This window comes from Dermacentor andersoni, chromosome 4 (genome assembly GCF_023375885.2).
Source record: "Dermacentor andersoni chromosome 4, qqDerAnde1_hic_scaffold, whole genome shotgun sequence".
Classification (NCBI taxonomy): Eukaryota; Metazoa; Arthropoda; class Arachnida; order Ixodida; family Ixodidae; genus Dermacentor; species Dermacentor andersoni.
Genome location: NC_092817.1, coordinates 176,496,360 through 176,512,938, shown reverse-complemented (window position 1 = coordinate 176,512,938; position 16,579 = coordinate 176,496,360). Strand labels below are relative to the sequence as shown.

The following is a 16,579-nucleotide window of genomic DNA, read 5'->3' as shown; positions in this document are numbered from 1 at the left end:
TTTCCGAGGAGGATGAAAGTGCTGCCTAGAAGCAGTCGTTGCACACCATAACCGGACACATACCACAAGCCTGGGATGTAGCCCCCATTTTGCCACATATGCTGAAGTGCCGAAACTGACCGCCGACCAGGAGCTTTGAATTTCCGACAAACTTCAGCTACTGAACGAATCAAAACCACTGAGGAGCGCAGCCGGTATCGCGAAGCGATGAAACGCTAGTACGCGAAGAGGCATCGGGGACATATACTTATATGAAGTTAAACGACTTTGTGCTGGTGCGAAAAGGAATACCAGGAACCGACGTAAAACTTCTTGGTCCGTTCTAGGTGGCGAAAATATGTGCGCAGAAAGGCGTACTCAGGATTGTTGGGTATATGAACAGTGGAGAATGAGAGGTTGCAGCTGTAAGCAACGTCTCTCCATATCACCTCAGCAGGGGTGAGGCTTAAAAGATGGGGAGTGTAAGGGAGAAGAAGAGGAAAGGTGAGAGGAGGAGAGGAAGAAGTGAGAATAAACAAGGATGGCTACCTTGTCATATTGACGTATCTCAGTTTTATTACATGTGAAAAGGGAGTCTGTATCTTAGTTTGCTGATTACGATGCTATACTAATAGGAAAGTGTAGCTTTCTTTCATGCCTCGGTTGTGCAAGGTGATTATTTGAATCATCCTTGCCACTTGTTTTGTTGCCGACTTAAGGAAATTGATAGTGGGGCCGGCCCTGCCGTTGCTCTGAACCCAGAATCCCAAGATTCGAGCAACAGCGACTTCTTTGATTTGCTGATTTTCGATTTCAATTTATATGTTCCCATTACTTCTATATCGTTTCCCGTGGATGCGAATTATCTCCGATTTTTTGGGGAGCACAGCTGGGGCTGCTGACCCTGGCAAAATCTTCAACTGCAGTGGCCGCGCCTCTTGGAGGGCTCGCTCCTTCTTTGCTAGGAACCCGCGCGAGGCCCAAATGGTGATGTCGTCCGCGTAGATAGTATAACCCAGTAGCGGGACACCGCCTAGGGTCCGTGCAAGTCGACACATAGCGATGCTAAGTAGTAGAGGAAAGATGATCGCTCCCTGAGGCGTACCTTTGTTTGGCATTGGAAACGAATTGGATTTGACATGCGGTATTCCTATTGTAGCCTCCCTTCCTGTGAGGAATGCTCGAATTTAATAAAGAAATTTCCTCCAGAGCCGATTATATTGCTACCGAACAGTATTTGCGATGACGAAGTCGTGAGCAGTGTGAAGACGACGACTACGATTAGCGGATAGCGCGGGCTGTAGCCTCTTTGCCAAGCGCGGCGTATTTTCTTGTAAATATACTTGTATATAGCTTTTATTCTGCGTCTTCCTACGTAACATCTCTGGTGGAGGTGCGGGGTGTCGATCCCAGGTCCTCTCGCACGGGATCATAGTACCTTATACAGTTTCATCTATTACGACGAATTGCGTCTGCCTGCCAGAGGTCAATTTTGGCTTGACGACACAGGTGCTGCCGCGCGGGATGTCTCTGGCCCAGCTTTGCTCATTCGAGGATCACTGAGTAGCATCTTCTGCAGTAGACGACAGTGCAGCCGAAAATCCTCTACAATCGCAGTCGTCAACTTATACCATCGCCGACACACAGAAAATGATTGCGCCCGACATGCTGTGCGAGCACGCTCGTGAGCTCTACCGCACCCTATTTTCCTACCACGATATTTTTTACTTTAACGTTCGTCCTTTCGCCAAAACTACAGCTGCTAAACATCGCATTAATACCGGCGAAGCCCCTCTTATTCATCACCGCCCATATCGCGTGTCGCCGGCTGAGCGTCAAGTAATTCAAGGAGAAGTTCGCAAAATGCTTCCCAAGAACATTATTGAACCGTCATGTAGTCCATGGGTGTCACCTGTTGTACTGGTAAAAAAAGAAGAATGGCTTTTGCGCTTTTGCGTGAATTATCGGCACCTTATCAGGGTTACCAAAAAGGACGTGAATCCCTACTTCGGATTGATGACGCCCTTGACTGCCTCCACGGTGCTCTCTATTTCTCATCTATTGACCTTCTCTTCGGCTACAGGTAGATTGCCGTGGACAATCTCGACCACGAGAAGACTGCTTTTTTAACACCCGACGGTCTTTAATAATTCAAAGTAATGCGGTTCTGTCTATGTAACGCTCCTGCAACTTTTCAACGCATGATGGACCCCCTTCATCACGGTTTCAAATGGTCCACGTCCCTGTGCTACTTCGACTACGTTGTAGTATTCTCCCCAACGTTCGCTACACACCTCGAGTGCCTCTCAACAGTCCTGGACGTTTTTCGTCGAGCCTGTCTGCAACGCAACCCATCGAAGTGCCAATTCAACCATCGCCAGATTATCGTCCTTGGATATCTCGTTGACGCTAACGGAGTGCAAACGGATCCAGGCAAGATTCATGCTCTTACGCACTTCCCTGTTCCGAAGTGTGTCAAGGATGTGCGCAGGTTCATCGGCATTTCTTCGTATTTACGCCGTTTCGTGAAAAATTTCGAGGCCATAGCATGACCACTAACCAAGCTTTTGAAGAAAGACGTCCCTTTCCAGTGGGGCGAGAACGAGGACTCTGCACCCTCGCATCTAATCGACCTCCTCACAATGCCTCCCGTTCTGGCCCATTTCTATCCTTCTGTGCCTACCGAAGTCCGTACTGACACCAGCGGTCGCGGAATTGGCGCAGTACTGGCACAACACCGCGCGGCAACGACCGTGTTATCTCTTACGCCTGCAGGCTCCTCTCACCCTCGGAGCGGAACTATTCCATCACTGAGCGTGAGTGTCTGGCCCTAGTTTGAGTGGTTGCGCAGTTCCGCGCATACTTATATGGCCGACCATTTTCCTTTGTCACAGACCATCACGCGCTTTACTGGTTATGCTCACTGAAAGATACCACAGGAAGACTTGGTCGCTGGGCCTTCAAGAATATTCGTATTCTGTCACCTACAAATTTGCCGACTACCCAATGACGCTGACTGCCTGTCTGGCTACCGGTTAGACTAGCCTGACCACGCTGACAGTAGTACCGCCAACGGCATTTTCTCTGTGTCTGCCTTCGCTAACATCGCCGATGAGCAGTACCGAGACCTATCGCTGCGAGCATTCATCGAGCGTCTGTGCTCTACACCTACCGACCCATTCGTTCGCCGATATGTCTTCCAGGGCGGCATTCTCTACCGAAGGAACTTCCTGCCTGACGGATCTGATCTTCTTGTCGTGCCAAAACATCTACCACAGACTGCGCTCTTTGAGATGCATGACGCCCCCACTGCAGGACATCTTGGGGTAACCCGCACGTACGACGGCGTCCGCCGCCGCTTCTACTGACCTGGTCTCGCTGGCTCCGTCAGACGATATGTTGCTCCCTGTGATCCCTGCCAGCGTCGGAAAATACCTCACGTGATACCTGCCGGTCATCTCCAGCCTATCACCCGTCCCTGTGGAACCGTTCTTTCGTGTAGGATTAGACCTCCTCGGCCCCTTTCCCACGTCATCCTCTGGGAACAAATGGGTAGCCGTCGCAACTGATTACCGCACCCCATGCGCTATCACGCGCGCTCTCGCTACCACTTGCGTCTCTGACGTAGCTGACTTTCTCTTGCATGACGTTATCTTGCTGCATGGCGCCCCGCGAAAGCTGCTTAGTGACCGTGGTCGTAGCTACCTCTCGAATGTTATCGCCGACATTGTGCGTTCCTGATCCATTCAACACAAGCTGACTACCTCATGCCGTCCTGAAAGCAATGGCCTGACTGAGCGGTTAAACCGTGCTCTTACCGATATGCTGTCGAAGTACGTTTCCAAGGAACACCACGACTGGGACATTGTTCTTCCTTAAGTCACATTTGCGTATAATTCTTCCCGGCACGACACCGCTGGATTTTCTCCATTTTTATCTACTGTACGGTCGCGAACCGACCTTGCCCCTTGACATCGCACTTCCTCCTACTGCGATCTCAACAAGCGAGTATGCGCGCGACGCCATCGCCCTGGCCGACCACGCACGCCAGCTTGCCCGTACTCGACTGACGGCCTCTCAAACCACTCAACAGCGTCAGTTCGACACCCGCCACCATGACGTACAGTTTTCGCCTGCTGCGCTCGTGCTCCTGTGGTCGCCCTCTCGTCACGTCGGACTTTCAGGGAAGCTCCTTTCGCGATACACAGGGCCCTACCACGTGCTGCGCCAGGTGACGCCTGTGGCGTGCAAAATCGCTCCTGTGGGTTCAACCTCGTCCTTTACTCTGGCATCTAGCGATGTCGTGCACGTCAGTAGGCTCAAGGCCTACTACACTGCTTCCGAGTCTGGCCTTTAGTCACTCCGGGACGGCGCTTTTGCCGCTGGGGGCGGTTCTACGGAACAGTATTTGCGATGACGAAGAGGCGAGCAGTGTGAAGACGACGACGACGATTAGAGGCTAGCGCGGGCTCTTGCCTCTAGGACAAATAGGGCGTATTTTCTTCTAAATATACTTGCAATAGCTTTACGTCTGCGTCTTTCCACGTAACAATATGAAGCTCGGATAATATCGCTTTATGTGGTATGTTTCCAAAGGCGCCCTTCAGGTTAAGAGCTAGCAGTAGGTGCTCGCCACCCTTGGGTACGCCTTTGAGTACTTTCTGTAGCAGGAGGAACACGTCTTGCGCCGAAAGGCCGTTGCGGAAGCCCAACATGGTGGCCGGGAACAAGCCCCAGTCTTCAATGAAATTTTTAAGCCTAGTGTTTATCACCCGTTGGAAGAGCTTTCCCATGCAAGACATCAGTGAAATATGCCTGAGCGCCTGCACGGATGGCTTCTTTCCGGGTTTTCTAAACGTAATAATTTTTGCAGTTTTTCACTCTTCGGGGATCTCTCCCTTAAGCCCATACTTTTCATTAAATTCCCTTGCCATAGCTTCATGACTTTATCGTTGTTTTCTAAGCATAGCGCTGGTAATCTAATCGGTGCCTGGAGTGAGTGAGTGAGTGAAACAACTTTATTTGGTTCACTATAGACGTAAGCAAACTCCACGTCACCTGGCTAGGCCCACTCAGGGACCATCAGGTGAAAGCTGACGGCCCTCTCGCGAGCCCTCTGGACTGCCAGGATTTGAGAGGTCTGATCCTGGGCCCTAATTAGCTTCATCATTTCCTCTTGAGTGAAAGGGGGACCGGCAGAGGCGCAGCCCCACAGGACATGTTCGAAGTCCGCATAACCACCACAGAGAGGGCAGTCCGGGCTTGGGAACCGTTCGGGGTACATTGTGTGCAGCGCCGCGGGGCTCGGATAAGTGCTTGTTTGCAGAAGTGTGAGAGTGACTGCCAGGGCCCTACACAGCGAGGAGTGCGGCGAAGGTAGGAGTCTTCTTGACAGATTATTATATTTGCAGATTTCGTTGTACGAGCAGAGAGGCTCGGGTCGCCCAGGAGAGGACGCGTTGCCCAGCGCACGGTCAGTCAAACCTCGTGCAGCCGAGTGCGCCTCCCCGTTGGGGTTGATCGAGGCACCCTCAATGGTTGCAAGGTGCGCAGGGAACCACGCCAAAAAGGGATGTTTCATGTCTTTGGCACTTTAAATGATACGTAGGGCGTGGGGAGCCACCATTCCCATATGAAAGGCCCTGACAGCGGTCTTGGAATCCGAATAAATCGTGTCATGTACACAGTCCGTCAATGCAAGAGCAATAGCAACCTGCTCTGCAACGTAGGAAACAGAAGTGCGGACGATAGCGCAGTTAAGCATTTTAGAATCACAGTCGATGACCACTGAGGGGAAGGCCTCTTCTTGGACGTACGAAGGAGCGTCTACGAAGCATGTTCGGTTCTTGTTCAAGGGGGCACTGGCGAGCAGAGCTTTACCCCTGGCTCGTCTTCGTCCTTCGTTGTAGGTGGGATGCATATTTCGCGCCATCCGGTGTATGTAAATCTTGGACCTTACGTCGCTGGGCAGCTTCACAGCGTCGAGACTGACGACCGTGGGGTTACGTCCCCGCTTGCCTAGTATGGCTCGGCCCGCTGGGGTACCGGAGAGTCTGACAAACTGGGAAAATTCTTGGGCGTCAACAATTTCTTAGAACGTGTTGTGAATTCCCAAATTGAGGAGGTCTTTTGTGTGCGTTCGGATGGGAAGGCCGAAGGAAAGCTTGAAGACTCTTCTGATTAGGTCATTGATCTTGTTGCGCTCCGATACGAGCCAGTCGTGCATAGCCCCTGAATAAGCGATCTGTAACATTTTGCTTTCATCGTCCTTGATCTTGACAAGCCATTAACCGTCAGAAATCGAAAAATATATTCAATGCAAGTTTGTTTAGCTCACTGTTATAGGAGCTTAACTACACTTCTGGCAGTAGGCCAAGACTCTAGAATACATAATAGCTGAATATTTCGAAAGGCTTGGGATGAATGTTCTTCGTTAATGCCATCACCACTATTTAGAAACTAGCCCGATCGAGTGTCTTTCGCGCGACCAACACGCACACCTTTTCGAATGAGTCGGAGCAGACGTATTAAGCAGGATAGTATACTGATGTTTTCAACGTCGATGTGATTGGAGTGCCGACAGAAAGCCAGGAGTTGAACCCAAGACCCGTAACTTTTGTTGGAAAAGTACTTCATGTTGCCATGCAAACTGCAGTCGCCCTGGGGCGCTATAACGTAAAACAAGAGCCGTTTAACGTAAAACTATTCCAATGTGTTTTTATTCCAATCTCCTGACGTCAAATTCGGGTGGCCGCCGACGTAAGCACCAGGCGGTCATCCGCAGGGTTGTCTGAACAAACCAATCAAATGCTCCCCTCGTCCATAGGAGCTCACTTTTGTTTGCTTGAAAAACGAATAGCATCGCTTGCACTGAGCGGCTTGTCTTATCTAATTGGCTCACAAGAGGCGAAGAGCATGCAAGTGGAGAGGGATTCGAAGGGGCCGAGCAAGTGCACCGAATATTGATAAACGGATGAAAAGTGTGCTGCGGGAATCTTCGATTATTCCGCTTTCTCTTACTTAGCTTGCGGTTGCTCGTCCACAATCGCGGCCGCATGCAATGGAAGCATAAGAATAACGCTAAAACGGATCCTTACCAAAGAAGAGTTGGCAGAACGAGGGCGTAAGTGTGCCGAAAGTTACCGAAAACGTTACACGCCGCGCAAAAAGTTTTATTACACGCAAATAAACCCATGCTCTCCGGCAGGGGCAAGTAGCCAGTGCCAGAGCGATCGGCGGCAGCCATCTTTTATTGCTTTCGGAACGGGCAGCCTGCGGCTATTCAGAAGAAAATTCAGTTTTGTTCGGCTTATTAATGCATCTTTAACGCGTACGCGTCACTTTGACACGATAAGTTTTGGCGGTTTTGTGACGTCGCGTCTGAGTCAGGCGAAGTGGCTGCAGCCCGAAAACATTTGCCCAATAGCCGAGGGCAAATGCAAAAAGGGGTTGAATCAGAAATACCTATTTTTGTTTTGTTCGGTCAAATTATGCATAATCAATGTGTACACGTCATATCAGATGGGGAGCAATCGCGGTTCTCGTAACGTCGCGTGACAGGCAGGTGAAGTGGGGGTGGTCCAAAAAAGTTTTTGACCAACCGCGGTGTCCTAATTGCAGAATCGGAAAAGAAAAGTTTGGAATAGTTTTACGTTATAGCGCCCCTATTCTAAACTTTTCTATTATAATTGTGCAATCAGCCCTCCGCGATTGGTCAGAAGCCTTTTTTGGACCACCACCACTTCACCTGTCTGTCACGCAAGGTCACAAAACTGCGATAGCTCCATATCTGATATGACGTGTACACGCTGATTATGCATGTTTGGACAGAACAAAAGAAAAATAGCTATTTCCGATTCGACGCCTTTTCGCCATTCGTCCTCTGCTACTGGTCAAAAGTTTTCGAGCTGCAGCCTCTTCACCTGCATGTGACGCGACGCCGCAGAGGCGCGAGGACTCACCGCGTCAAAGTGACGTGTACGCGTTAAAGATGCATGAATATGAAGAACAAAAGTGAATTTTCTTCTGAAACCCGCAAGCTGTCCCGTTCCGAAGGAAATAAAAGATGGCTGCCGCCGATCGCTCAGGCACTGCTTACTCACACCTGCCGGAGAGCATGGATATGTTTGCGTATAAAAAAACTTTTTGCGTGGCCGTATAACGTTTTCGAAAACTTTCGGCACATTTGCGACCTCATTCTTCCAACTCATCTTTGCTGAGCATCTGTTTTAGCGTCATTATTAAGCTGCCATTGAATGCAGGCGCGATTCCTGACAAGCCACCGCAAGCTAAGTAAGAGAATGTGGACCAATCACAGGCGCCGGCACCATCCTATTCATCCGTTTGTCGAGTGCAGTGGCTCAGCCCCATCGAATCCTTCTCCCCTTGAGCGTGCTCATTACCTCTTGCCAGCCAATTAGATAAGACAACCCGCTCAGTGCAGGCAATGTTATTCGTTTTTACAGCAAATAAAAGTGACCTCCCATGAAAGAGGAGAGCGTTTGATTGGTCTGTTCAGACAACCCTGCGGCTGACCGCCCGATGCTTGCGTCGGCGGTTACGCAAATTTGATAAAAACATATTGGAATAGTTTTACGCTATAGGGCCCCTGGTTGCTTTTTTAGAATAAGGGCTAACAAAGCGAGTGGTCGCCGATGATAGCATGTCTTAAACCAAGAAGAAAAACGAAATCATGTGCATTCTATTCTTCAACCTGGCACGCGCAATAATGGGAGAGCTTGTTTTGTTCGTCAGCAAGCGGCCAGCGCAAACGCGTAAACACTCGACCTGATTGAACTACATTTCCATTCCTCAGCGCGCCACTGTTTCTAATCCAGCAGCTGTTCCACACACCTTTAAACCCACTTCACAGGACCCACTTCCCAATTCATTTACGTCGTTTTTGAAGAGAATGGGGCGCATTCAACAATAAAGAAATGTGGTGTAGATATGACAGAAAGCTGCGCTAGTTGGTAGGGATTCATTATGCAAACAAGAGGTGAGACGTGCAGACACGACGCAATAGCGGAGAAGTTGCGTTCGTGTTGTCCACTTCTCTACTCTTGTGTCCTGTCTGCACGCCTCACCTCTTTTTTGCATAATGGTGTAGATATGCCTCTTTTTTGCAACCAAGCCGTCATGAAATGTAAACGTGATTTTCTAGAATGTTTTTGTCAGAAACAGGCAGTTTATTCGGAGGCGCGTTCCAACCCATTAGTATCTACTTAAGCCTACTAATAAAGTGATACTTATGTCTAACATACGTACCATTTCTAAAATTCATCTTTACTATGTGCCACAAATGTGTGCTTCTTTTCTTTCAGATACGAGATTGCGATCGGTAATGGAAGGGCATTTTGCTTGATGAAATTTTCCCAGCTTAAGCCACTCGGAGCGACAGATGGCGAGAACAAATGGAGCAGCGACAAAAACAACCATGTTTATGGACCTGGTACATTCTATACCTTCGCACTCCGTGCGATAACGGACAGTTACTATGGCGAATCTTTCCAGGTTAGTGCATTCTTTGCATAAGCCCACAAGATATCAATGTAATACTCCACAAACGCTTGCACACATCCGACGCACATCCTCGGATCTGTGTGGTGCGAAGTCTGGTGAACAACTTATTCAATTTTTATATCGATTCGTCTATTTCGTTCCCGTGGCGTTGCAAGCAAACATGCGCGGGCATGCGCTCGACTACACCGGTGCTACGCATTGCGGGACCCCCGGCGATTAGGTCAAATTGTTGTTTGCCGTTGGTGCGATGGAAGCATGTGTCCTATTATTGCCGGATGGTCAGAGCACCAGGCTGCTATGCTGGGGGACCGAAGCTCTCTCTTAGCTTCGAGAAGAGATTCATTTTTCTTAATATGTGTTAGACTTTCAGAGAAGCGGCGAGAGGTCATGCGAACATAATAAAAAAAGGCTTCATGAAAGAGGAAATAATAACACTCAAGGTATTTTCACAGCGTAGCCACGTTAACAGTTGTTAAAGCTATCGTGAATGTAGTAACTCATTTTTATTGCGTCTGTTTCGAGGCTCAAAGTAAATGAACGAGAATTGCAGAGTGGCGTTTTTGGTGGGGGGCGGAGCAGAAAATAAAAAGGGAAGGCAGGATGTTAACCAGAAATGGTGGAATGTCCTAAGGTACTCGAGGGGCCAAGCAGCACTACTAGACGTAAGTATTACCGTGAGGGCGTCTTCTTTTGCCCGCGTTCCTGCTATCGGTACTATACTCTGTCACATAATGGGTGATCATTCTAAATTTTGCACAATTTTGAAAAGCACTTGTTGCGGATAGCCTAACTCCATTACATCAGCCCGAATAGTCAAAAGGGTGGACATGCACGGAGACTGGCCACTTAGTGGCAAACACTCATTATTCCCTTTTTAACAAAACAAATTAACGAAAACTAACGTTAATAATAAAGCAACATCAGCACATTAACGTTACAATTAACGAATTACTGTAACCAATTAACAAACATTTTATGATTAGCTTTTTATTACTGCCTTAAAGCCGGTGTAAGTAATGAGTGTGAAAGTAGCAGGCGCATTTTGTATGGCACCCTCATTCAGCTTTCCTATGTTCAAGGGACATTAAAGGGAAAAATTATTTGTTCTACATCAGTAAACTACATTTCTACGATGACGAAAACACCACTCTTACCACGATAAGACGTTTGCTAATCGAGAAAAAGCGCAAGAACAAAAGACTGATGGCGATGCCTCCTTCAAGGTCTCCCACCTGGTCGCTGTAACGTCATAGATTTTGACGCACTTTCTAGGGCCTCTTTAAGTAAATAGCGGCACATATTGGCTACATTGTGTTCTAAAGGAACCAAATATTAAACATGGCAAGTTCCGGTTGCCTTTACTCAGTCAACCCAGCCCAAGTTCGAAACCATACTTCGGAATCCCTGACGTCACACTGGCGTACCGGCGTCGGGGCTTCGGCGCGAAATTCAAATACTGATACTTCGACCTTCATTTTCTCATCTAATAATCAAACTATTATTTTGAAATGACTGCCTGCAGAGTTCTCAAACAATGCTTTCTTAGTCTAAACTGATTTACTGTTTCGCTTTAGTGTCCCTATAAAGGTCACACCAAATTCGGCATATTTTCGCGAAATTTCAACGATAAATACCCACACTATGAGGGATAAGCATCGCCCTATCATAACACATGGGATTCTCCCCATGCAACTACACCACCCACCATCGTACATCCCACAATAGAACAGTGGGTGGCCGTCTAGTCCTGCTCGGACATGTGTAACCACTGACAGCTGGTGTGCCGAGCCCAGTAGGCATCCAAACCGACAGAATTCCAGCACGGATGACACCCTCCCCCAGGCGGAAGCATGAAAACAAAAGTCAGTTTGCGTTCCTTCTTTCTGTCGTGTTTTTTTTTTTTGTAGGAAAGTAAGCCTAAAGTAATGTTTAACAGTCTCGTTAGAGAACAGCAGTTTACGATAGGTAGCGAGGCACTAGAAGTGGTAAGGGAATACATCTACTTAGGACAGGTAGTGACCACGGATCCGGATCATGAGACTGAAATAACCAGAAGAATAAGAATGGGCTGGGGTGGGTTTGGCAGGCATTCTCAAATCATGAACAGCAGGTTCCCACTATCCCTCAAGAGGAAAGTGTATAACAGCTGTGTCTTACCAGTACTCACCTACGGGGCAGAAACCTGGAGGCTTACGAAAAGGGTTCTGCTGAAATTGAGTACGACACAACGAGCCATGGAAAGAAGAATGATAGGTGTAACGTTAAGGGATAAGAAAGAAGCAGATTGGGTGAGGGAACAAACGCGGGTAAATGACATCTTAGTTGAAATCAAGAAAAATAAATGGGCATGGGCTGGACGTGTAATGAGGAGGGAAGATAACCGATGGTCATTAAGGGTTACGGACTGGATTCCAAGGGAAGGGAAGCGTAGTAGGGGGCGGCAGAAAGTTAGGTGGGCGGATGACATTAAGACGTTTGCAGGGACAACATGGCCACAATTAGTACATGACCGGGGTAGTTGGAGAAGTATGGGAGAGGCCTTTGCCCTGCAGCGGGCGTAACTAGGCTGATGATGATGAAGCCTTCTTTCCTCCTCGCTCGCACTATAATTACCTGAACCGCACGCAGGCTTAGATAGCAGATGGAGGACTTGCATACAAAAGGTGAAAGTTGGTGAATGTTTCGGGAATTCTAAAGTAAACCAGGGCTTTTGAGTTAAGAATGTGGGCACTTCGCAATTCTAGTCGTAGTTTCACATTCTCCAATGTTCGCCAGCAAGATTATTACACAGGACGTCACGGTGAGTTATGTATAAATAGACGACGCTTCGCGCACGGAACATTTCTTTACAGTATAGTTCTTCGTTACCGATGTCTCACAAGTCCGCCAAATAAGGAGATACATAATTACGTTTAAGTTTTGGCAGTGTTTCTTTCTTCACCGTGGCTACGACGTGACAGCATTTTCACAGTCTGAAAGTGTTATGAAGACGCAGCTATACGGCGGGAAATTTATCACTGTGTGAAAATTTTACACAAATATGATTAGCCACGCAATACCCTTACGAAAAGTCATTTGTACATTAAACAAAAGCCTTAGTAGTTATTCTGCATCATTACTGTTTTTCTATTGTCAGTCCATTTACATTTTATTTTTTTAATCTTCACACGCTCTCCTATAAAAAAGAATGTTCCATAAGCAATGGCGTTTGCAACACAGCCAGCCATTTTTTGCGCCGTCAGTGTTTTGTTCATATCGATCGTACACTGATCACATTATATGTTATCTAAACGACTGCACCCTTATATTATTTTGTTCCTTTTTTCTTCAGGCCATTGTGGAAGAAGAGGCGGTGACTCATACAACGTTGTTGTGGAAAGGTAAGTACTCTTCCAGGGAGCTCGTGCAAATATGGAAATACTTGGTTTATAAGAGTGAGAAATTGCTATAAAATATTATTTCACACTGATTTTCGTTAATTCCTAGATTACGAAATCTTATACAGTGTGTTTCTGCGGAGAAAACTATTATCAAAAAATTTGAATCACCATCGCGGTTCTGCGAAAACATACGTCCATTGAACCTGTTGAAAACCACAACTACAACTGCTGATGGGTGTGCGATGGTTTATGGCTTTAGAGTAATAGCATTAATGCTACCTTAGAATAATGCTAGTAATAGGAGTAATGGTGATTCTGACAGCCCGCTACAAACCATAGCAGTGCTGCAACAACATTGCAATGAGCTGATAGGTCAGTTATATTTTGGACGAAAGCCTAGGGTCGTCACACCCGACGTTAAACAAGCTGCCGTGGCGACGGCAGCTTGTAACGTCGGGTGTAACGTCGTTGTAAATATTTACAGGGAAACGGATGTGGGGTTGGCTAGGTGCTGCGCATTGCACGTAGGTGCAGGAGCGCCTTATCACCAATTATGTGGTTTGGATGCTTGTATTGAGATTGTTCTTTCTTGAAATGTATGTTGCCCGGTTTGTTGTATGCGTAATTCAAAGAAATGTATGCACTGTTCGCTTCAGTTTCCTGAGTGCTTGTAGCCTCTGCGTTAAGCACGTATGAGCCATTGCATTGCGCGTATGAGCCATTGATGATAGTTTGCGGTCGATATTACGCCACGAAGAAATCCCTGGATCCTTGCCATAGAGTGCTTCGCTATAAAAATGGTCGTTTTCAAATGAAAGGCCACAGCCTTCAAGGACATGTTGTCAGTTGTGGCGACCACGATGTGAAGGTGATACGCGGCAAATATACACTAATTAGGAAAAATATATGCATTAATCTTTGAACATTTGTTTCAGCAGCCTTATCGCAATTGACAAATTGAAGCAAACTCTCCGCACAAGACATATCAACTTTTGATGTGGGCAAATATTATTACCTGCGGAACTGTTGCATGAGGAACTTCGGCTGTCAGAGCACACGAAACAGAAAATAGGAAGCTGCAACACGCACTAGGCAGCGCCCTTCCAAGCGGCGTTAGCTTTACGTAACCAAGCAAGGCTAGCGCGCTGTTGCTCCGTGCTCCGTGGCTGTCCACTGCTAGTACGTCATACTACGTCACATCTACTGGCCACTAGGCCGGGTATACGTTTGGCTAGGATGTACCGATTACTTGTAGTTGTCAAAATAGTTCCCCGTAGTGTTACGCGTGTGCGAAGAGCTTGACTATATACATGCCGGATTTGTCAGTTCTCCTAATTGTCTTTCATGCTGTACCTTGTCATGCTATACCTATACCCTATATACTATATCCGCACTCTTCAATAGCAGATATGGAAGGCCAAAAAGGCTGTCCACATACGGAAAGACATCGCTAATAACTCCTACCACTTATTTGTGTTCAACAGTTGTGCGACCTTCAAGGGCATCATTAAGGAATGTTGGCCGCTTGGAGAATGTGATAGGCGACACACTAAGCAAATTGTTCGCAATAGTGAATGCGCGAAGACTGTTATCCATACAGTCGTCGAAGAATGGCACCATGGAATTATTTTATGTAATGTGCCAGAGTTAGAGTGCGAAATTTTAGCCCCGACTCACCCTGCTATGACTGGTAGCCACGTATCTCGCCTATATAGGCAATCGCCCGACAGTTGCCTAACGCTGGCGTCGGCCACAGGGCTGACTGCGTCTCTGTTCAATTTCTATCGGCATTCTCACCTTATTTCGCTGCTCTGGGTTTTAACCGAACTCCTTCCACTGTCAATTTACTCGTCCCAAAAGTTGGCCGCCCTGTCAACGATATAGGTCTTTGTCACTAAGTTGACAAATTTAACACTCTGCTAAGATTTCAAGCGATTTCACCTTTCTCCAAATAGCAGCTTTTTTACCGGCCTGTGTTCATACACTGAAAAATTTTTATTGACGTTGAAATTATAACACACCTGTTGATGATGCAAGTCAAAAAGTATTTTTATATTGCTGAGGCCTGCTGCAAGCTTTAGCTTTTTTTTCCCGCTCACCAGCCTCACATGGTATGGTATGAAGAACTTTATTTAGGTCCTGAGGGATCAGTCTGGGACTGATGTGGGCCGCTCCCATGTCGGTACAGAGAGGCCAAGTCCCTCTGCCGTCACACGGGCCCTCTGGACAGCCCTGAGTTGGTCCGCCAGCACTTCACTGTGCAGCATCCGCTGCCAACACTGTTCACCTCGAGAACCATCACCGGCCAACGCCAAGCAGCGCCACAGCATGTGCTCTAAATCGAGCAAACCCCCACACTTACTACAATAAACTGAAACCCCGCAGTCCGGATTATTTTATTCATGATGACCAGCCTCATGGAATCACTGTCGATTCTAGCCTATTACGACGACTTCGATCTCACGGAAGTCGGTAATCATGCAACCGCCATGGGGTTGAAGCCCCTTAATGTCAACTTTACCATAGACACGACTACGCAGCTTTTTTTCTCTGAGAATGAAAGTAGTTAAATAATTAGCACAATTTCTATGTCGATAACGAACAGTACAAAAATTTATTTTTCGCATTTGTTGGCGAACACACGCATTTCGCCACGCGTCATCACGTCATTCGCGGGATTTCGTCACTGCGAAGCTCAGCTGGCCGACTGGGCCACATGGTTTTGTGCTTTCAGGAGTACCCTTGCCAGGCTTTGGAGGCATACCGTAGTTTCTTTCAGCAACCAATCTGCAGACGTTTTCGTTCCAAGCATAATGTTCGCCTAAGGAATCAACGGTTCGTATCCGGAACATATGGTTTTCTTGGAAACCATTGAATTCGAGAGCTCTTGTCTCGGAAGAAGTTGTATTAGTTAGAAGACTAATGTCGCAAGTAAACAGCTGGCCATAGCTTTCAGCTGTTGTGACAGCTCAGAGATATCATGGGTAACGTCAACAGCGTTGCTCAAATCGTGAGTCTCCGTGGCGGCCTGGCACGTATGCGTGGCCACTGTGGCCGGTCGCTGCGGTGGTGGGTGCAAGTAGTGATACATTCTTCCACTTGTGAATACGGCAAAGAAGTGGTATGTCTGAGCGGGTTGGTAGCGTCAGCCTAAGTATATACGGTCACGACAAAGTGCACTTCTTGAATCCGTGGGATTGCGGTTCCGCACTGAAGTCCTGTAGACGGAATAGAAATATTTTTCCTCAAGTCCTCTGCATAACGCTGGTTTGTCTAAAACTTGGCTATTCGCCGACTGCGCCATTGAAGTCACGAAAAGACACGGAGTGCCGTTCCCTCCTAAATCTATGTTTTATTCTTCTTCCTGAGGTAAGACATAACAAGCCTCAGTTTGAAGTAAACGTTTAGAAAGCCGTCCTGTGCGAGTTTTGTCCTCCGCTTGACGTTGCCGTTTTGCATCGTGGCCTTGCTGCCTTCGCAATTCGTGTTCTTCGGCTTCTTTTCGACCCTTGGTTGACCCTTGCACATACGTATAGCGAAGTCGAACACGCGCCAACATCGTTTCCCTTTTGTGTTTAGAATAAGTTTGTTTCGAGAAGAAACGATATGAACACTGAGTTGCAATCCCATCACAATTCCGCCAGGACGATAACATATAAAACACGAAACACGGCACGTTTTCAAAGTAATGTCCAAGT

At 47.4% G+C, this 16,579-nt stretch overlaps 1 protein-coding gene across 2 annotated transcripts in view; it reads left to right on the top strand.

Moving 5' to 3' along the window:
- The window catches only part of LOC126530661 (uncharacterized), a 158,551-nt gene that overhangs the window by 80,407 nt on the left and 61,565 nt on the right, over positions 1-16,579 (top strand). For both annotated transcript variants that reach the window (XM_050177928.3, XM_072287977.1), the window contains exons 3-4: positions 9,303-9,492; positions 12,833-12,881. In XM_050177928.3, the coding sequence (XP_050033885.2) occupies positions 9,303-9,492; positions 12,833-12,881 (239 nt within the window). The remainder of the gene's footprint in view (positions 1-9,302; positions 9,493-12,832; positions 12,882-16,579) is intronic.